This window comes from Biomphalaria glabrata, chromosome 2 (assembly GCF_947242115.1).
Source record: "Biomphalaria glabrata chromosome 2, xgBioGlab47.1, whole genome shotgun sequence".
Lineage (NCBI taxonomy): Eukaryota > Metazoa > Mollusca > Gastropoda > Planorbidae > Biomphalaria > Biomphalaria glabrata.
In genome coordinates, this window is record NC_074712.1 from 2,706,035 (window position 1) to 2,729,762 (window position 23,728).

The following is a 23,728-nucleotide window of genomic DNA, read 5'->3' on the forward strand; positions in this document are numbered from 1 at the left end:
TTAGTTTTGTTTTCTTAATGTTACAGCCTAGAAATTCACATTTTTGACATGTTCAAGGGTGACCATACAAAGTAATTGTTCACATTTTACAGGACTTCAGTACTGTAATATAGTATAAACATTTTCATTAAAAAGTCATGTCCTTACAGGTTTTATTGTCTTTGTAATATTAGGGCTTCTATTGCTTTCTTATTCAGCTTGGTCTGCTAATTCACAAAACTGTCATTCCCATTTTCATAGGCAAGAAAGTGGTGTGAGAAGGTAAATTAAAGAATTCAACTTCCAACACTATTAAAGAGGAACTTTGATGGCAATTTATTTTTAAATTATTAGTCATTAAATGAGGCCATGTACAGACTTGAACAGCGAGGACGTCATCTGATCCTACAGCAGAAGTAAACTATAGCAAGTCTAGTCTGCCCATCAACATATAGGTAAACAATTGCAGAAGCAAGTTGATAACAAACTCAGAAAAATGTTGTAAATGTATTTAATCAGTTAATGAATGTTCTCTGTAATACTTTTGAACACAATGTTTGGAGATTTAAGCATGGCATTACTTCAATCAATTTGTACATGCATTGATCATCACCAATGTCCTCATAAAAAACTTATTCACATAATATTAATAATTTGTACATAACATACAATTTTTTTAAAAATCATGGCACACCCAGATAGGTTATTGTTCACTAGCATTGACCAATGTGCATCCCCCATTAAAAAAAATAAAATCTCGCCAGCGGAGTAAAATCCCCCCAATTTAACAGAAAAAATTATTAGAAAATGAAACAGTAATTACAAACACCACCAAATCAATGTAACAACAGCATTAAACTGAATTTCTTTCTAATGTACACATTGCGAGTTTCCATAAATAACACACACACAAAAAAAAAGAAACAAAAATGTAAAGAAAATAAAATGGTCAAAATATCACAACAAAAAGTTCTCCATACATGGAAATTTGGTCCGTAGTTCAATATAATGATTAGCTATGTAAAAGTTTGACACAGCCAGAGGCACTGACCTCAGGTATCTATTTGGGGAACTACCTTGATTATCTACCTTGTGTCTCACCATGAACTATTTTATTCAAGAGAATTTATTTACTCTCTTAAAAAAAACAACAACTAAAAATGTAATAACAAAGACTTTGAAAGGTATTTCATGTCATAATAATAATTTAAAAAATTAATTGAAACACCTGAGCAATGGTAAGACACTTTTCTTTCTCTATTTTCCTAATCAATATTTAACTAATGGACAATTATCTATACAACTGCTAAACGTAAGAGGGACTTTTAAAGTACATCACTATATAACATACATGCAACAGCCACATGAGCATAGGTACAATGGATGTCTTGTTATCTTACATTTAAGCAGAACATAAAGAGATATCACAAAACTTGGATACATTTAAAACGAGTACATTGCATTCTAAGACCACAGCTCACAACGAAAACTGTTGCCTAGCATTTTGATTTCTCTGTGCGATAAAAAAGAATGGTTATGAAAAATTGTAATCTAAGCACTGTCATCATCCAGTATGTTTTTTTAAACGATTTGAAGATTGCCAAAGTTATTTGAATCCTATTTATCTAATCTAACCATAGCTGTTAATCAAAACAAAATTATTTTTAAACAGTATGCTTATGTTTCAAAGAATCATGCCAATAATCTAGCCACAGTTATCAGCAAAACAAAATTATTCATAAACCATATAATGAACATGTATAGCCCAGGATGAATGACTCATACAAAAACATTATAGATGCATTCATAAATGGAGATGTTTAGAAAAAGTCAAAACACTTCAGGTTTTGTTACAGCTATGTCAAGTTGGAAAAAATAGACAATAGAAAGCAAGCTAGAGTGTCTGGCTGAACAATGTAAAGATTTATAGCCAGGCTCAGGCCCTACAAGATGTGTGATGTACACTTTCCTGGTTACTGTTGGGTGCTCCACTAACATGTGACCTTGAGAAGCATATGACGCTTCTCAACTAAAAGCACAAAGATCTTAAAATGAGAAATTAGATATGGGAGATACTGCCTTACAACATTTTGAAGTTATTTTATTGTGGAACAAAAATGCTTGACAATAAAAGAGCATCGAAATGTACTTGACATCTTGACAAGTGGAAAAAAAAAAGGATTCATTAAATTTATTCTATACACAATAGAGGGAACGAAACAATACACCTGGGTCATAATAAATCAATGTATTATTTTGAATTAGTTGGTTCATTGTGTGTGTGCTAAAATTAAAAAACAGTTACTTAAAACATTCTGCATAGACTAATTATTTTGTCTGAAAGTTTAGATATTGTAAACTCTTTCAAGACAGTTTCACACAAATAGCACTGTTACTTTGCCTACCTAATACAGGGTAATTAAAATGTGAAAATATATAATAAGCATTTTTGTTTCAAAAATATAAAAAAATTGCTATACATATCTAGCTTCCACTAAAATAAAAGTTGCCACGTTCTTGACTTTAACTAGACACGATGAGGTCTTCTAATAGGAAAGTTTAAAAAAATGTTGCTAGCATCTTAAAGCATCCTACCGCATTAGGTACATCTTGTAAACAAGGCATCCTACCTCAGTAAGCCCCTTTTGGGTTAAGAGCTGAACTGCTGTTCTGCATTTCTTTTGGTAAATCTTTTACTCGCACAAGTATTCCATCACTTGGGAATAGCTAGGCAAGATATAGACTCAAAACAAACCCCTACTGAGTAGCAAGACATGTCCAGATTATATCAGTATAACACAAATTCCCTTATGATCTTGTTTGAAAAGATTAAAGTTTCAAGTACAGATGGCAGAAATCTAATTGCAACAAATAAATATGCTATGTTTAGTCATAGCTTTAAAGAAAAAAAACATTTTTTTTAAAATTAACAAAAGCAAAAAGAAACAACAAAACAAAAAAAATACTTAAAAAACCAAAAGATCACTAACAAAATTTAATTCATCCTCCAACTATGATATTTCTGAATTTTTTTTACTTTTTTTTTTTAAAGTATTTAAAAAATTTAATGAGAGATGTTTTTAACAATAAATTTAAACTGCTTGTAGTGTCCTCAAGGCCAGATTTAAATACTGGAGGTCCCTTTCTTGTGGAGACACCTGGGCTGTAGCCCCACCTACCCTCTTTTAAATCTGGACCTGAATGTCCTTGCGCTATTCTCTCCATTATTCACCTTGATTCACTACCCTCATTAATGGTTGTATTAAGTCATCAAAAAACAAAGGTCACTACTACACAGACACGCAATTCACACAAGTAACTTTATGCCAGCTTTCAGACGAGAATGTGCACATTATTCGGGCAACAGTTGAATGGTATTGCACTTCATGTCATGACATCATGATGACAGATGTACAACGAAATCAAAGCATCAACCACAAACTGTTTTGTTAAAAGGTCAAACTTAGTTTCTTGTGTTCGAATGAAATAGGATTTACGATCGCAACACTAAATGCCGTCAGTTCTCAGGAACAAAATATTCACACAGAGTCATTCAAAGTAAATCTTTGTTCCTGAATACAAACTTACACTTCAATATAGTCAATCATTATATTTTTAGCTATGATGAGGTCAAAAGAGAAGTTGAATTGCCAGTCAGTTGAGTTAGTGATTATGTAAATGAAAAAGGCTTAACTGGCAAGTAAACATTTAAAACAAGCTGTGAGATGAAAAAAAAAACTAAAAAAAAAAAAAAACCCAACTGTTTCCACTGTGCTAATAAAAATCTCTTTTCATTTCATATGTGATATTTCGTACATTTGAATAATCCGTTAACCAATGAGATGGTTTACATAGCATTTGGAATTCATCTATTTTAAATAACAACTAAAGTTTAGCTAAACATGTGCAAGGAATGAACACACACAATTGCAATTTTATACAGCTATCAGCCAAGATGAGTTCTTTTTGTGGACAGAGAACGATTACTGCAGTTTAGGAGTGAGTGTTCCTTTAAATGTTTTTTTTTTTTGAAATATAGTCTACAGAATTAAATGAATACCTGCCGGCAAGAAAATCAGTGGAAGAATGGAGGTTGGTTATGTAGAATTATGGGTAAATCCTCTCCATCAACAAGATTCAAGGATTTCCTACTTTCTATCTCATGGCTCTCAGAGCAATTGCTTTATGCTAGACGACCCTACTACCATAAAGTTACTTTACACAGAATTAAACGAATACCTGCCGGCGAGAAAACTAGTGGAAGAATGGAGGTGCAGAAAGTGTTATCAAGATGCAGTTGCTTATGCAACTTGAATAGAATTATGGGCAAGGATTCCATCTTTTTTCTACTTTGGCTCTCAGACATTTGCTTTACGCTAGAAGACCCTACCACCATAAAGTTACAGCACCCATCTATGTACTATGGAATTGTAGTATATACTGACAAGGGCCATAGAAAAACTACATTTATACTTGTATGATAGAATGGAAACACTAAATGAATGGCTCTGCAAACATTCACAAAACTCATCTGGACTGAAATATTCCAATACTCAAAACATTTCATTAACATAGCAACAAAACAATTATTTGTCTAAATGTAAAAAAAAAAAAAAAAAAAGAATAAAAAATCTTATTTTACTTAAGTAACAACCTAGAATGAATAAATATTTTTAAAATCAATTTTTTAAACACAGAACATCAGTTTTTACAACAAACCAATCACAATCATCTGAACATAAATCAAAATGAAAGATGAACAAAGACGTTCAAATGGAAAGACATCAACATATCAGCTACAACAAACTGAAGCTCAAGAAAAAATAAAATAAAATAGAGGTCTGTAAGGCAATCTAATTTATTTCAAAGTTCTCAATACCTCAGCATAAGGGATCAGAAAGGGCTGTTGTTCTGGAGAATTAATATAGAAAGATGAAAAAAAAACAAAACAAAAAAAAACCTTTACTCCATAAATACATTAACTTGGCTGCCACAGCAAATTTTAAAAGGTTAGTTGTATTAAAAAAAGGTTTTTCTTTAGAATTAATCGCTTGAAAAATTCCTATTCCCCCTTATAATTCTTTAAATTTAAAAAGATCATTCAAAATTATAAAAAAAAATCATTCTTCTGTAATTTTTTTTTTGTAGACACTGTGACACAGAATTGTGAAGGTGTAATGGTTAACAATGTAAACATGTTACTAAAAGTGGACTGCAGCTTCATCTGTGTACAGTCACAAGTAACAGAAAAAAACAACTTAGTTCTGTGTTTTGTTTTCTGCATTTCTTTTTCTGCAGCTACTATTTCATTTAAGTATTGCAGCACTGGGGAGGGGTAGCTAGTAAGTCGTTTCATAAAATGTAGGGCTTTGCAAATTTATTGTAACGTTTGGTAAATAGATGATTAAATTCATTGTTTTGAAAGAATATTATAAAGAGAGAGTTGTCTAGAATAAATGTGTTACTGATACTTAGTTAGTTTTGTTCAGGACAAACTGGCTATCGAAACAAAATCTTATTAAGTTGACTACGACAAATATGGTCAAATCGGTACAGCATGAGATGGTGAGACTTGATACAGATAATGTGGAAGTGGTGTCGAGAGGCCAAGTGTGCTTGAACTTGGCTTGGCTACCTAGAAGGGGGCTCGAGGTTCGACACCCGACTCGGGCAGAGTTGTGTTTACTGAGCGCCTAAAGGCAGCACGGAAAACCAACTCCTAGATACCCCCTCCCCCCACTGGTCCACAAATGAGATTGGACCAAAAGCGCTCTGAGCATGCTGTAAGCATGAAAGTAGCGCTATATAAAAGCTATAATCATAATCTATATACAAGACAGAGAAATGAGTCACAGATTTATTTACCAAGAAGAAACTAAACCATCCATGGTTCAAAGTGGATATAGCACATACGTTAAAGACTTACCAAAACAAAAAACAATGTGATGTGTGGCTGAGAGGCCAAAACCGCTTGGCCACTTAACAAGAGTGGGCTCAAGTTTGAATCTTGGCTTGAGCAGAGCTGTGTTTGCTAAGCACATTAAGGCAGCACAGAAACTTTCTCCCAGATACCCCCAGCTGACACAAAACAGATTGGACCATGGCGCACTGAGCATGCTATAAGCAGGACAAATGCTCAATATAAAAGCAATAAAAAAAACCCAACATCTATGTACTTATTGATGCCATTGACTAGGTAAAAGGTTAAAAGAAAAGGTTTTCATTCATGAGCTGTCACTGACAACAGTTTTATACAAATAAAGATACAGTATATACAGAAATGTACTTCAACTATTTAGAATACTAAGTTCATTATTACTAATACTGTTCAAAATTATTCTAAGAAGGAGAGCCTGTAAGGATTGCACAAAATGTTTCTCTCCTATATCATTCATACTTAAGAGACCCATTTCTAAATGTTTGCAATACAATCAGGTTAAGTATCAGATATACTCAGAAACTCACTCCTGAAATTTCCAATAAAATAGAACCAAACATTAAAAAAAAACCTTAGATCATATTTATAGTTACGAGCAAATTATTTTTTTTATCATTATTAAGAAATGTCAAGGAAAAGATTGGAGAATTAAAAAAAACTCAAGTTATGGCTAAACTCACTTCAAGTTCTAGGAGAATACACTTTCGAAGAAGATGTTGGATTTTCAAACTTCATTTTTCACAAAGTAATTTATACATCTCTTACTAATTCTTATGATGAGGTCTATGTTCCAAAGGGTTTTGAAGAAATTGTTTTCAAGCCTTGAAGTTTCCAAATGTATTTCAATATTATAGCTTGCCACTAGTACTTACTAGTCATGAAACTGTGAAGGCCTTTTTGAACGGAATTTCGAAGCAAATTGAAACGTCTGATCCAAACATATGAGACTAACTATATCAGCGGCCTTTCTATAACCGTGACACCCGCATAGGAGCGTCCAATCATCATGCTTGACTGCAGCAACGTCCACTTGTTTGTGGCAGGGTCATACACTTCAACTGAGCCTAAATTAGAAGTTCCATCATCACCTCCGACTACATACAGCTTGTTGCCATTAGCAACCACACCTAATAGAACAAGAAAAAAAAATACAAACTTAAAGAACCAGTGTCTGGGTGATGGAGAAATACTTAAAGTAGAAATGATAGCAAAGACATTAAAAAAAAAAACACCTTAAAACAAAAAGAATCACTGTCTGGGTGATGGAGAAATATTTATAGTAGAAAACATTTTTTTTTAAAATCTACTAACTTGGTCACATCCCTATAGACAGAGTTATAGGCACAAATCCGTTTGTACACTATATAAATTAATTCATAAGTATTTCATTATTTCTGAAACAAAAGTTGTACTATGTGCAGATGACTGCTGATTAGAATGGTTAAAAGACATAGAATACTAAAGAACTATGAAAAGAATATGATGAGCTTAAGAAAATTAAAAATAATTTATGTTAAACGAAAGCTCAATAAATTATCTTTTCATAAAATCAATAAAAAAACCTGAAGAAGTGCCTCTAAATTTTTAAAACAAAGATGAAAGTGTAGATCTAGTGTGTCCATCTGTTGGAATAGCTCTACCTTCTTTCTTTATATAAATTTAAACATGTTTAAGTCTGGACTGTGGTATTACCTGCATTTCTTCGACTCATGTGCATATCAGCTATTGCTGTCCAAGTGTTGGATTCTGGGTTGTAGGCCTCAACACTCTTTCTGACCAATGGCCCATCATGGCCACCAACAGCATATAACAAGCCATCAACAACACCAACTCCTATGGGTAGAGAGGGAGATATGACTAATAAACATTCCATGCTCTTTATAACTTTCAAACTAAATAAAGCTTAAATTAAACTGTTTGGTGCTGTCAATTGATGCAAAGTGATACAATAACAATTTATGAATCATATTAACTTTATAAACATAATAAATTAGTCTACCGTGCTTTTAGTACATAACTGAGGAATCTCCATTTTAAATGTCATTTAAAAGCGCCAAATGAAACAAGTTAAATACAAGTAATATAATCATAGGAAGTTAAAAATCTCTGCAGGTGCATTTCTCAACTATAGTTAACCGACTGAAGAAAACAGCTCACTATTTTTTCTTGGCTTACAGGTCAGCAGCAAAAAAGGCTGGCTAGAAGAAGAAGAAAACTGTAGATAACAGAATCATGTTTTGTCCATGTATCAATCTAGTTGGTATGATTCTAAGGAATGATTGACACTATATTTGAACCACTACAGTTGCCTGTGTTACTGAGAGAACCAAGTTGGTGATCTTGTTTTTTTGTTGAATCCTGAATCAGGAAAACAAGTTTTGGTATTGTAGTATCCTTTAAAAAGATGAATCGCCTTACTAGGCTGATGAGCCCCATTGACCAGAAGGTTTAGAGATGACACAAGTGTTTGCTTTCAGCCTTTCTCCAGTCAGTAAGAGAATTTCAGCCAGGCAAGTGATTTGGTTCTCAGAAATAAATGGAGTTAACAGTAGGCCTGACTTAAGCTAAACAATAAGCCTAACTTAAACAAAACAATAAGCCTGATTTCAACTAGACAATGAGCCTGACTTAACTAAACAATTAGCCTGACTTAACAAATCAATATACCTAACTTCTACTAAACAATAAGCCTGACTTAAGGTAAAGAAAATTTAAAAACTAATTGCTATGAAACATTTCTTAAAGTTTGTAATTTTATTATCAATGTGTCTAAAACAGCTGAATCTTTAATTATTTTCAATAAGCTTCTTAAAAATAAAAAAAAGAGATTTTTTTTACATTTTTATTTGAACAATCAATATTATCAACAAGGTGCTATCTAGTTTGTGGATAAGTCTGAAGTTTGGTAAATATCCTTACAGGTCTTTACAGTACATGAAAGATGATATAGACTGTATGTAGTACATTTAATAATCTTCAACCTTCTAAGAATAATCATATTAATCTGTGATTGTTATTGCATACATCATTACTTTCAAAGAAACTCTAGAAGATAAATTTGGTTTCAAAAGTTTTATTTAATACTGTAGTTTTATTAAGCTAGTAAGCAATCAGCTGGAGGCGCTGTGGCTGAGCAGTAAAGCGATTGCCTTCCAAACCAGGGTCCGGGGTTCGAATCCTGGTGGAGACTGGGATTTTTAATTTCCGGATCTTCAGGCACCTCTGAGTCCACCCAGCTCTAATGGATACCTGATACTAGTTGGGAAAAGTAAAGGCGGTTGGTCGTTGTGCTGGCCACATAACACCCTTGTTAACTGTAGACCACATAAACAGATAACCTTTACATGATCTGCCCTATAGACCACAAGGTCTGAAAGTGGAACTTTAATTTTTTTTAAATTTAAGTTATCAGAAGTTAACTAGAAGAAATAATAAACCTAAAAGAGCCTTCCAAACATTAACTAGCCAGAAGGTGAACAATGGCACTAGAACAGGGTGTACAGTTTGCGACAATGAAAACATTGAATGATTAAAAGAGGGAGATAATATGTCAAATCTGTCAATGTCCTTATGCATGTCTACATCCAGTCTTGAAAATAATCAAGATAGTCGATGAAGGAAATTGGTATCAAGTGTCAGTGACTTACCCGCTCCACTCCTCCGGCAAGACATGTCAGCTACTAGAGTCCAGGTGTCAAACACAGGATTGTAAAACTCAACTGAACTTAAGCAGGACCTAGAAGCCCCATCGTAGCCCCCCACAGCATAAAGTAAACCTACATGAGAAGCAAGAGAATTACAACAGCATTAACTCTTTACAGTTTCTCATACAATGGATTTGGAAGTTACAACAAGATTATAATGAAATGTAAAAACTTTAAATTTTCCAAAATGTAAAAGCCAGATATAATTTTACATTTTCTCTAGCTAATCCAACCGTTCTGGTTTTAAATACCAAAAGCTTTATTAAGATTTGATTGAGATCTTTGGCATGGAAATCAAAATAAATACCACTCTACCAAATGCTTTCCTGGCATTTTGTGGTATACAAAGCAAAGAAATAAAATTGAAAAGCTTCCTTGATCAAAGTAGCCTATTGGGTTGACAACATAACAATTTGTACTTCCACTAAATGATGCCAGGTAATCAAATAAAGTGGTGAAACATGTTTCTAGTCATCAACGAAATATTAACATTTTTTTAGATTACAATCAAGCTGACTTCAAGGGTTTAGTTGTGATCTAGAAGAACTATAACCAGTGGGTTTAAAAACTTTAAGTTTCCCTTAAGTAGACAAGAACAATCCTGTTTCTTTAGAACAAGAGTCAACTTGATAAACTTCAGTTACCTCCCACGACTCCAACACCGACACTACTCCGCCTTGTGCTCATGTTGGACATTGATTTCCACATACCAGCTCTCACATCAAAGTATTCAGCGGAGTCTAGACCTGTGAGCAGAGAACTCTTTAAACTTACTAGTACATACACACATTGAACAAATAAATACCTCTAAGTTAAAAGAAACTTCAAATAATCTACAATTTTACATCACACCCAATGTTAGCTATCTTCTCATAAATTATCTAATTAAGTAAAGTAAGAAGGCTTCATTGTTAAGTTGTTATGTTATTATCATGTTTAAAAGTAGAATTTTGGATTTTTTGTTTCACTTTTATAAGTTAAAAAAATGTTAAGAGAAGTTAAAACAATGTTAAGAGAAGTTAAAAAAATGTTAAGAGAAGTTTAAAAAAATGTTAAGAAATGAAAACAATATGTTGTACCTGCTGCTCCATCGAAGCCGCCTACAGCGTAAATATTTCCATTTAATACGGCTACACCAAGAGTACTACGTCTGGCTTCCATGCTGGGACAAGAGTTCCAGGTGTCCTTCAGGGGATCGTACACATCAATACTTCTAACACGCAAAGAGCCATTGAAACCACCAACAGCATACACTAGACCATTCAATACTGCTACACCTAGGTGGCAGAGAGATAAATAAAAAGTACAAAGTCCTATTCTAAAGAATGATTGGGAATGTTGGATGCTAACTGCAGAACTAGTGAGGAGGATCCTAGCACTGGAATCGAGATGCTACAGAAGGATTCCTAAGTATCGCCTACAAAGACCATGTCACAATCGAGGAGAATAGAAAAAGGTTCACAAAGATAAGTGAGCCCTGGTAATCACTGTCAAAAAATGCAAAAGGAAAATTTATGGCCATTCACAAGGTTCTCAGGGCTCACAAGCACCTGCTCAAGGAACCGTGCCAGGAAAACAAAATGAATGATGGGAAGATTTGGTCAAGCCTGTCATTGAAAGAGATTCCATCAAGGCAAAAGTGATGAATGAAGAGAGACAGATTAAGCGTGATGCCCCAATGATTGAGCAGCCCAAGGGATAGGTGGGAAGCGTGGTCGAGAGGCCAAGTGCGCTTGAACTTGGCTTGGCTACCTAGAAGGGGGCTCGAGGTTCGACACCCGACTCGGGCAGAGTTGTGTTTACTGAGCGCCTAAAGGCAGCACGGAAAACCAACTCCTAGATACCCCCTCCCCCCCCCCCCCCACTGGTCCACGAATGAGATTGGACCAAAGCTCTCTGAGCATGCTATAAGCATGAAAGAAGCGCTATAAAAAAGCTATCAATATATAATATAGGTGATGGAATTTAAATAATAAGCCAATTGGAAGTATTTCTACATTCTTACTTAAGTATTACAAGAAAGATGACGCTTACTATAAGCTATCCCGACAAGACCAACGTCTAATCTTTTGACTCAGGACCGGACACAACAGAATGCGACAACACATGTTCCGGAAGCTCAAAATTGGAACCAGTGAAATCTGCCCATGTGGAGTATCACCAGAAAATGCCGACCACGTCCTCCAAAACTGCTCTCTCTACCAAGAGGCCCGTATAAGACATTGGCCCCAAATCACCCCAATAGAAAGAAAACTATATGGAGAGCTCCCTGATTTGGAAACCACTGCGCAGTTCATCTCATGTATTGGTCTAGTCATATGAACACTCCAACATAATAATGAGAACGATGAAGAAGAAGAACTTAAGTATTTACTCAACGGAAAGACAATGCTGTAGTCTATTTATTACTCTACAGAAATAAAAGCAACATCCTAAAAATTTCATTTACTTGGAAACTCAACAAAAAACAAAATTACAGATATATTGTTATACATACTGAATGATACAATATACATTTCTTTAATCAAGTTTCCCTTTCAAACCTATTTCTATTAGACAAATGTTAAAGATTTCGATCAGTAGTGTAGTTTAAGAATGTATCTGTTGGCTAGATAATGACTAAATTGCTTATAGTATAGCAGTTTCTCAAAGAAATAAGTGGAATCAGACTTGGAAGCCTATGTTAAAATGTGCATTGATCAGTCTAAAGAAGAAAATGCTGAATTCTTGTTATAAAACAAAAAAAAGAAAAAAAACTACTACTACTAACCACATCGACATCGCCTTGATGGCATTTCAGCCAGCTGATACCATCTCTCCTCTTGAAAATCATAACACTCAACACTACGTATGGCTTTAGGCGCCTGGCCACCAATCACTAATAAAACCTGCAGGGACAAGTTCAGAGAATTCTGAATTAAATATTTCCGTTTTACGTAATGCATACACTTTTCATGATGAATTATGTGAGAAATTCTCACCTAAATATCAGGTTAGAACTGACTTCACTTACAACAACCACCAATGAATTACATAAGGTCTCAGTCATTGGTTTTGGGCTTGAAAACCACATTTATTTGCTAACGAGCTCAAAGTTGACCAACGCAGGTATTAAACATTTTATTTTTTACCAAAAAGCAATGATAATATATTTAAAAAATTAATAAAAAATTATGCATGTATTTAAATGTAGGATATAGCATATACAAAGGATAATTAAACAACATACAATGCTAAGGAGACAATTGACAAACAACAGAAAACTTACTTTAGGTAGACCTATAGGATTTCTTGGTTGTGTTCTTGGAGTTTTATATAAGGGCTTCTGTTCATTTTTGAGCAAATGGTATTTCATGGCTTCTATAAGGTAATCTTTACATCTTAATATAAACCAAAAAAAAACAAAACAATTAATGAAGCATTTAAGTTTTCCTTTTTATTAATGAAGTACTAAATACATGATTTTCATTACCTATAATTAGATTTTCAGTACCTCAAATTAGTTGTTGTTTTTTGTATATACCAGTACCTAGAATTAGCTTTTTTTGCCCAGAATAAGCTCTTTAAATACCTAGAACTAGCTTTTCAATACCTAGAATTAGTTTTTTAAATACCTAGAACTAGCTTTTCAATACCTAGAATTAGTTTTTTAAATACCTAGAACTAGCTTTTCAATACCTAGAATTAGCTTTTTAAATACCTAGAACTAGCTTTTCAATACCTAGAATTAGTTTTTTAAATACCTAGAACTAGCTTTTCAATACCTAGAATTAGTTTTTTAAATACCTAGAACTAGCTTTTCAATACCTAGAATTAGCTTTTTAAATACCTAGAACTAGCTTTTCAATACCTAGAATTAGTTTTTTAAATACCTAGAACTAGCTTTTCAATACCTAGAATTAGTTTTTTAAATACCTAGAACTAGCCTTTCAATACCTAGAATTAGCTTTTTAAATATCTAGAACTAGCTTTTCAATACCTAGAATTAGCTTTTTAAATACCTAGAACTAGCCTTTCAATACCTAGAATTAGCTTTAACTAAAGGTTCTTCTTCCACTTTCTGTACTATATAATCTTGGTTCATGAGGGGAAGGCGTACATTCTCTAAAAGTTGTTCTATACAGTCTTGGCGTGCAGGAAGATTGTGGTTGACCCATGACATCACAGCCTCATAGACCTACAATACAAACACAAAGACTGTTCAATTAATAAGCAAAAGTTCTCTTCTCTTTGACATTTCTTCTTCCTCGTTGTGGTGATTATGTTTTGTATATAATATCGTAAAGGGTACGTCATAGAACCTTGGTTGTAAGACTTAAAGAATTCTATGTTTATTTATTATTTTACTATTTATTTCATTGGTCCATTGGTTGGGACAGAGTGACAGCGCTTGAAGTTTTGTTATTGTTGACAGGGGACCGGAGTTTTGTGATAGCATAGTAGGAGCCAGTATAAGGCAGTTCTGATAGTTAATGTATATTTAGGAGATCCGCTTTTGTTGGCTACAGTTATAATTCATTACTATTAAATGTTTCTTATTTCTAACGCATCCCTGGTGTTCTTGAAGTATTGCATATGTAATGTATCCATGTCAAAGTCATAGGCTAGGAGTTCACAACAATCACAACACTCGTTCTCATTCTTTATGTTGGAGCGTTCAGATGACTAGATGAGATGAACTGCGCAGTGGTTTCCAAAACAGGGAGCTCTACACATAGATTTTTTTCTATGGCGGTGTTTTGGGGCCAGTGTCTTGTTCAGGCCTCTTGGTAAAGAATGCAGTTTGACATTTAAAATTTCTGTTGAATAAATCTCAGAGACTATACTCTCTCCCTTAGTTTGGTAAACCATTGAAGCCCTACATATGACCTGTTGACCATATTTCTCCCTTTTTTTCTTTTTCAATAACAGGCCAGATCATTCTTTTATGTTGTCTTCCCATTGCTATTCTTCTTTCCTGGTACTGTTCTCTGATGGAAGGTCTTTGCAAGCCCAGACGACCTTATGGCCATAAAGTTTTAGTCTGCATGACTGTGCTTAATAGAGAAAGCTATAGTGAATACAATTTTTACCTATATATTTAATATTATTTCAGTTGTTTGCACTATGCTTTGAATTTACTATCAAGCTACTAAAACCTTAGAAAAAAAAAAAAAAGAAGTTCAGTTCAAAACAAATGTCAATCAGAGAAAAATGTTCAGCTTCATAAATTATGTCCATGTTAAAAAGTTATTGTTTATGATACTCACACATATTTTAAAAACTTTTTCAATAATCAATTAGAACATTTTCAAACTACTTAAAGCAACAACCAAAGAACACTGTTTTATCTTAAATATCTTTATATATAAAAAAAAAGATAGGATTACTGTATAAAGTTTCTATAAAACAAAAAGGAAAAAAAAAAAGGGGAGTTACTTGTTCTTCTGATGTGACGGTTAGTCTATCACTGGATATAAGCTTACACACAGCCTCTACTCCCATAGACAGAAACTCATCGTAGTGGACCACTTCCCTGGAGAAAGAATGCAGGAAAATAATTTCACTTTCCAAATCAACATCTCAGCAATCACTATTTGAAAGCTGCTAACCACTGGAGTGGACATTTCTTTCACACCTACTACAATAAATAAAAAGTCCACTTTAGTGGGAAGCATGGTCGAGAGGCTAAGTGCGCTTGAACTTAGCCACCTATGAAGGGGGGCTCGAGGTTCGACACCCGACTCGGGCAGAGTTGTGTTTACTGAGCGCCTAAAGGCAGCACGGAAAAACCTTCTCCTAGATACCCCCCCCAACCGGACCAAAACTGCGACTGGACCAAAGCGCTCTAAGCATGAAAGTAACGCTATATAAAAGCTGTAATTTAATTTTAATGTATATATTACTTAATATGTGTTCATGAACTTAGCTTTCGATAAGCATTCTATATTTTCTGGGACTTTTAAGTTTTTGTTTGTTTACTGGATATTAAGGGTAAGTAGTGACATAAAAGCACCTAAAAAGAATGTGTTTATAAAAGACCTCAATGATGCGACTAATTTAGATTGAAATTCTTGTATCCCCTAACGAAATGCAATGGTAATAATTACTCTGAATCAATGATTTAATTATTTTTAAAATAGATTTAGACAAACAAAAATAAATTTGTGCAGTTGGAAAAAGTTTTATTAATTGTCTTTGTATACTGCAACATTCATGCTTATAGCATGTTCAATGCGCTATGGTGGACTGGTTGAAGGGTATCTGGGAGAAGGTTTCTGTGCTGCCTTTTTTTTAGTTAATCGAGTCAAAATTCAAACTCAAGGCCTCGAGCCTCCATGAGCTATACAAGAACGTATTAAAATAGAAGCTTTATAGTTATCTAATTCTCTACACAAGGCCTATATCTAATTCTCTACACAAGGCCTATATCTAATTCTCTACACAAGGCCTATATCTAATTCTCTACACAAGGCCTATATCCCCATTTCTTAGTAAATTTATAAATAAAACAAAATTGATGATTTTTTTTTTGTACAGATTCATGTGTTGTCACTGATATTGAATAAATATGCAAAGTTTCAACTTGATCCTAAAATGGCAAGTGGAAGAAAAGCATGTACAAGATTACACCAAGACAGTGTGAGTAGAGAAAAAGCTTTGAACAAAAAAAACATGAAAAAGATGTTTTTCAATTTATAATTTGTTGTATGTTCATCATCTGCCCTATAGACTGCAAGGTCTGAAAGGGGAACTTTATATACACAACCTACAAGTGTTGATAGCTCATGGAGTATTGCATGATGTGTTTTCTAATTATGCTATGTAAATTGACTTTGTATACAGTTATTAGATATGGGAAATGAGCAGCATGTAATTTGAAGAAGAATTACAACACAACAATGGTTTCAGACAAATTTAAGAATCATAATGAAGTGCCCAGTCATTGCTTCCTTTTAAGCATAAGTATGAAAGAGATAATGATTAGAACTACAAATGGTATACAAATAAGTTCTGATAAGATTTCTTAATTATTCTCTTAATATTAATATATTGTTAACCAATTAAAAAACTACAAAAAAAAAAAAAAATCTTAAATGTGTACTTTTTTTTCTGCTTTTTTATGCTACAACTGGGTCGAGTCCTATAAAACTTGGAAGATCATTCATACAATTTTTTTTTTTTCAAAGAAAGTAAAAACCTACGTGAAGTGTTGTTCTGTATAGGTTTGAGCATAGTTGTAAAGATCTTGGCAAGCGTGGAGATCAGCAAAGTCTCGAATCCCTAAACTGTTGGATGGGTGAAGCTGAGCCTGGAGGAAGTCACAGCAAGCATCACGAACTTCAGTTACTTGTAAAATATTGGCAGCTGGCAACAGAGTCTGCGTGTGAGAGATAAGAAATAAACAATATATCCGATAGTTAGCCGAACATTAAACAAGTAAAGTTTCTCCTTTCAGACCTTGTGGTCTATAGGGCAGAGGATGTAAAGGTCATCTGTTTCTGTGGCCTACGGTTAACGAGGGTGTCATGTGGCCAGCACAACGACCAACCGCCTTTACTTTTCCCTAACTAATGTCAGGTACCCATTAGAACTGGGTGGACTCAGAGGCGCCCGAAGATCCCAAAATTAAAAATCCCAGTCTTCACCAGGATTTGACCCCCGGACCCCGGTTCGGAAACCAAGCGCTTTACTGCTCAGCCACCATGCCTCCTAGCCTAACATTAGTATCAAATAAAGTTTACTTAGCTGCAAGCTGGTGAGATGTTTATTATGGAGTGTGCACGCAAATTTCTGTAGTAATCATGAGTAGGTGGATAATTTATTTTTATGAGCTGAAAGATTCTAATGTAACCACGAGGAAGTCAGTCGCAGTTGAGATTACTGGAGTGGGGTAGACAAGCGAGAGACACGAGTTATGTTTACAAAGCTAATATGAACTCACTCTGTCTGTATGTCTGGTAAAAAGTTTGTACACGATTTCTCCCACACCCAATCTCAGATCAAGCTGAAATTTTGCATAATTATTTCTTTAATTAACAACACAAGAATCAATTAAAAATATTAACCACCATATAGTTAATTAGCTATTGGTAATAAAATATTTTGTTTGGTATCTCGAACAAGGGAATGAAATTTTAATTGACTGAAGTGGTGGTATAAACTTTAAGTCACCTTTATAGGTAGTCATCTGCATCTTAGTTAACACAAACCTGATATTGGACGAGACTATAGAAACCATAGATAACTCTACAATCCTCCATGTTCACAAGCTCTCCACTAGCAGACTGGTTACTATGTTGGCTTGAGAAGCCTGAGAAGGCTTGAGCCATGAGTTCGAATTCAGGTAGTTCCCCCTTTCTTATATTTTCTATAAATGCTTTTCTAAAGCTAGTCTAGATATATTACAAATTTAATTAATTACACAACTGATCCAAACTGATTGATATAAGAACCCTTAATATAAGCTTTGTTGTTTTTTTTAAGTATTTCTTAATTAAAATGTTTTTCCTGTTTTTAAGATTGAGTTGTATTTTGTTTAAATTATCATAATTTCACTTTTGTTTCAACATCTACATTGAAGTTGAAACCTGTGTCTATAGTGTTAATAAAAGTTTTATATATAAATTCATTTTTGTTTTGAAAGACGCTTGTTCAAGTTTTATTTAAAAAGCATTTAGAGATTAATAAGCTTACAAAGTTTGGTTGTACAAACTGTCTAGAGTTACAACCTAACAACAGAGAATTCAAACAAAGTCTAGATCATCTACATTGAACTTTCATGGAATATTGTTATGTACACATTGTAGTGTGAACATGGAATGGTGCGGAGGAGTGTTGAAAGATGAAGAGAAGGGATTAGAAAATGGAGTAATGTAAACAAAATTATTATTGACATATTATTATTTGTTGAACCAAGATTAAAGTTCTCATAATATGACTGTTTATGGTTCTGTTTATATAATTAAGAGTCTTATATGACTGTTTATTGTGCTGTTTATATAATTAAGAGTCTTATTCGCTCCTAACAAGTGGCCTAATACTGTAATTATATGCAGTGATACCTGTACATTATCCTCGGTGACATGTATCTCTGAGGTGTAGACAAAATCAATTAACAGTGACAGAGCTACAGGGTCTATTTCTTGTAAGGTTATTATTTTCATTTTGGACTCTGACATCTCGTTGGTAAACATGGCATAAAAATACTGACTACAGGCTGCTAATACAGACTTGTGACAGTGAAGTTCTTGTTTCCCTGCCACTATACACACATCACACAGAAGACCCATTCTGTAAAAAAGTAGATTAAGAGCTTGTAGGATACTTTTTTTTTATTGACTATTCAAACAAAAAAAAAGCTCTCAGGATGGCAGTGTGGCTCATATGTCTTTACACTGTCATCACTATGGACCAAATTTGAACACTCCAGCCATAATCCTCTGTCCTCATGCAGTATGTTAGGTAAAAGGACAAAATAATCTTCATAGATGTTAAGGTAGGTCTGTAACTTATGAAACTAACAGACTATTCAGCCATAATCCTCTGTCCTCATGCAGTATGTTAGGTAAAAGGACAAAATAATCTTCATAGATTCGAAAGGATATCTGTAACATTTATGAAACTAACAGACTATTCAAAACTTAAATGGTTGAGTAGCTTTGTTACAAAAATATATTAAAAAAAAAAAGGAAGTGTAATTGATTCCTTTGATAATATATTGCAAGAGAATTTATCCACTTGACTATAATTTATAGAAAATATAATACTAGTCACTTAGAAAACACAAAATCACAAATAAGCTTAAACTCTATTTATAAGTTGGGAGGTTAATGTACACGCATTTAAAAAAAAAATATATAAAGTATCCCTTGCCCTTTCAGACTTTAGGATGTACAAAAGGAGACAATGTAAAGGTCATCTGTTTCTTTATAGGGCTGATGGACAGCACTATCACCAAATGCCATTAATTTCCCCAACTAATGCCAGGTACCACTTAGAGTTGGCTGGACTCAGGAGCATCCTAAGAATCGCAAAATTCAAAATCCCAGTCTTCACAGAGATTTAGACTGGCGACCCTTCGGCTTACAAGCCAATGATTTATCACCACTCAGTGACTGAATGCAAAAAAAAAAACTGGTGCCAAAAAGTCATTAATAAAAATGAAAATAATTAAGATCAAACCTTCTCATTTCATTCAAACTTTCAAACGCTTTGTTTGTATGTTGAGCGTGCCGGTAGACAGGTTTCTCTCTGCCACATAACAATTTCGGTTTGACATCAAGGTTACTTCTTGACAAGATATCTACTCCTGACATTTTGAATTTGGCTGATTGTAAGAACACTGTTGGAGATGTGGATGACACTGACATGCGCTCAGCAGTTCCACTCATGTTGCTTTAGCTGCACAGTTTGTTGATGTTATCCATTCATCAACAATATTATTAACATAGATGTACATCAAATCATTTCCGTGCAGTTTTTTTTTTATTCTAGTGAAGCTTGATATGTTCTAAAACAAAAAATAAAAAAATGTTATAAAGACTTAGAATCTAAATATATATATACAAATAAATCTAAGATTTCCTGTAAATGTTAATGAATTTTGTTCTACTGTCATGCTCAATTGGTTCTAATAAGATGTAAAACCTAGACAGCCTATATAGATTAACTATTTCCACACAATTACACGGCTAATTTAAAACTGTCCATTAAAGTCACTTTAGACTAGATTTAGTAAGTAAAGATCTATTTTTCAGCAGTAGTAGTAGACCAGAATTCGACTACACTTGTCTCTAATTCTAGTTACTAAAGTAGATCTAGATTATGATCATAATGATGATTATCTACATCTAATAAGATTGTTTGTCAAATGATGGGGAACGCCGTGTAGGTCTTGCTAGGATTGGTGACTGAAGTTAGCCATTAGCATTACTTTTTTGCTACAAGAATACATTTTTTTAATATTCTTTGTGGTTATAAATATTAACAAAGCTTTTAAATAAATTACAAATTAAATAGAAATGAACTACCAGAAAATTTATCTCATAAAATTTATCTTTTAAGTAAGACCTTTCATACTGTTTTCCAGATAAGCATCTGCAACAAGATCTGTAGAAAAAGCTCTATTTTTGAAGACATTAAAATGATTAAAGCATGTCTTTGCCAATATGATTCTAGAGTATAAGCTATTTTCTTTATGTCAGCACTTTTAAATTTCTTCCAAGTGACAACCCATCATTCTTGTAACGCCTTTTAAACAACTTTTTACATGAACAAAAAGATCTGCAAGCTGCAACTAAATGTCCTGAGCCTGAGGATGATCTGACCATGATCAAGCCCTTTTTAAACATTTCATAGATCTAGACCTAGAATCTAGTCAACAATGTCTCTATATGATGATGTATTACAACATTTGTTTTATGATTGTATGATATAGCCTCAAATTATCAAATGTTTCTCAAACTTCAGTGAATTAATTATATTTTATATATTATATATTAATATAGATTTAGGTACATTCTGCAACTTCTAAACTATTTAAGTTAATTTAACCTATAGATGCTTTTTACTAGGAAGAATAGTGCCTTGTTATACCTTGTAAGTAGATTCTAGATCTAGATATATATATATACTAGTCTAACAAGTAAAGATCTAGAATTAGAATCTAGATAGCAGCTGATTATATATAATAATATAGATTTAGATGATGAGATCTAGAACATAGAAATAACGATGATATCTTAATATCTACTTTCTATAGTAATTTCCCTCTGCCAAACACCCCCTTATCTTTACTAAAATGAGCCGCTATTTTGATAGCTATGACGAAACTAGTCTAGTGTTTTTATTTATACTCCATTTCTTTATAGTTCAGACTCATTTAGTTTCGTTTACTATGAAAAACAAAGGTTTTACACGGGTTGAAAGAGCACTGGTAGGACGATGCCATTTTTTTTCTTCTAGGACAGAATGAGGGTAGGTCCTGGGTGAAGGAGATTTTTTTTAGAAAATGTAAGCATCAGCTAAACATGAACTATCTAAAATGCTTCTAAATAGGCCTAAAAACACATGTACATGTCATAGTCTATATGGGGTGTTTCATGATATTCGTTTGTCACAATCAATGACACTAACGAACGGTCTTTATCACTATCAATGACACTAACGAACCCTATTTTAATGTTGAAAATGCATATCAGAGGGATGTAACTCAAGGCCGGGAAATGGAGATTTTAAAAATTTATTCTGTATAGGTCAATAGGTTTAACATTTTCTTACTTAATTTTGCCTTTGTTTTAGATGTTAAAACAAGTGTGATGTGAATGAGTAAAAAGAAAGGGAATGTCACTAAAGATAGTGCTGATGAGGAGTAGAGTTGGGTATAATAATAATAATGAAAAAAAAATAATGTTTTCATGAGTGGCACAATCCTACATTCTTTTTTTTTTTTTCACTCCTTGTCGCTCTTATTATAATTTTTTTTATATACCTAGCATGGTATCATCAACACAGTACCAGAAAAAAAAAAGTAGCGGGAGGGACAATTATTGATCAATTAGGTCACATTCACTGAGTGGAGTGAGCGGGCTAGATGTGTGGGTTTTTTTTTTGTTGGGTCAACTAGATCTAGATAGGTCACAGTATATGGCCCTTTGTAAAGTTGAGGGTTTAGCAGAGAAGGGAGCAATTAAAAGGGAAAAGTGACACTAATCTGTCGGTCTTGAGTTGGTTTAAAAAGAAATTAATAATAAAATAAAAAAAATTGAAGATAATATTATTTTTTAAAGCAATAACTAGGAGGTGTTCGTTAGTGTACAGACAGTGTTTGTTAGTGTACATAGCGGGGAATGGTGTTCATTAATGTTAGCGCTGGACCTCATTGACCTGACCCTTTTCATCATCATTTTTTACTGTAACTATGTGTAGCGTAACAAAACAATAAAGCTATTTTTATTGACAAATGAATGACGAGTTTATAGGTGTTTGTAGTTTTTTTCTAGGACTAACCATTACAGAGCTATAAAAATTCAAACTTAAAAATTGCGGCAGCAGCGCTTAACTTGTTCAGAAGAGGGGAATTACCATAGAAAAGTGAATCAGAATTATAATCTACTATCTATGACTCTATGACTATGACATACATCTATGACACACTATGACGACTATGTCTATATTATATAGACTCTATAACTCTAGATTTAAATAATTTAATTTACAGATCTAGATAAGATAGGTTGATTGCTGAGCTCTATTAACTAACTAAATCAGAATCTAAATAATTAATCTACTACACTCAGTCTACACTACAGACACAGTCTACAGCTACACTCTAGATCTAGATTACAATGATTCAATTAACAATGATTACATTCATAATTAATTTCATAACATTAACATTGTAACTTAACTACACTGTTACCACATAACACTAACTAACACTAACAGTTACAGTATACTACTAGTAACAGTACTAACACTACTAACAGGCGGCCCTAATACTAAATAACACTACTAACCACTAACAGTAACACTCATCATCTCATGACAGTAACAGTAGTAACACTAACAGTAACACTAGTAGTAGTAACAGTATTAATTTAATTAATCAGTAACACTCTAACTCTAGTCTAACAGTCTGACTCTGACTGAAATTAGAGATATCTATTCTATGATAGAAATCATAGATGATTAGTAGAGTATCATTCTATGACTTACTAGTTTACTAACTTTTAGTAGTGTTAGTAGAGTCTAGAATAGATATAGATATGTGGACCCAGAGTCTAGTAGATCTAGAGTATAAAGTGACTAGATCTAGATCTACTTTCACAATGAATGTTATCAAGCAGAAGAAAGTACAAAATTTACTAATAACAGGAAGTTCACCACCAACATATTTGCGCATGTGCAAACATAAAAAACAACCCCCCCCCCTTTTATTTTCTGTTGTAACCTATATATTCTGAGATATCCAATGTAAACAATGGTAGAAAATATCTAGATATCTAGATCTAGAGTCTAGAATGGTTGGAAAAGCAGAAAAAGGCTTTTGATCTAAACGTTAAATTGACTCTTAGTCTATAAAGTCTAGTTTCTATGCTTAATTTTACGTGCATTTATAATTAGA

At 33.5% G+C, this 23,728-nt stretch overlaps 2 protein-coding genes across 3 annotated transcripts in view; both read right to left on the bottom strand.

Moving 5' to 3' along the window:
- Nucleotides 1-23,728, bottom strand: part of LOC106052088 (protocadherin Fat 4-like) — a 301,505-nt gene that overhangs the window by 263,840 nt on the left and 13,937 nt on the right. The gene's annotated exons all lie outside the window — the stretch shown is intronic.
- On the bottom strand, nt 4,822-23,464 carry LOC106058158 (kelch-like protein 2). Of its 2 annotated transcripts, none has more exons than XM_056018741.1 (13): nt 23,320-23,464; nt 19,786-20,113; nt 18,666-18,894; nt 16,806-16,981; nt 15,040-15,136; nt 13,644-13,798; nt 12,890-13,001; nt 12,392-12,509; nt 10,701-10,898; nt 10,266-10,367; nt 9,565-9,693; nt 7,610-7,750; nt 4,822-7,044 (listed from the first exon to the last, which is right to left on the bottom strand). In XM_056018741.1, the coding sequence occupies exons 2-13, from the start codon at nt 19,992-19,994 to the stop codon at nt 6,869-6,871; spliced, it is 1,842 nt and encodes a 613-aa protein (XP_055874716.1). In that variant the 5' UTR covers nt 19,995-20,113; nt 23,320-23,464; the 3' UTR covers nt 4,822-6,868. The 2 variants fall into 2 exon arrangements, with proteins under 2 accessions (XP_055874716.1, XP_055874717.1); XM_056018742.1 differs by having other exon boundaries at nt 23,332-23,461.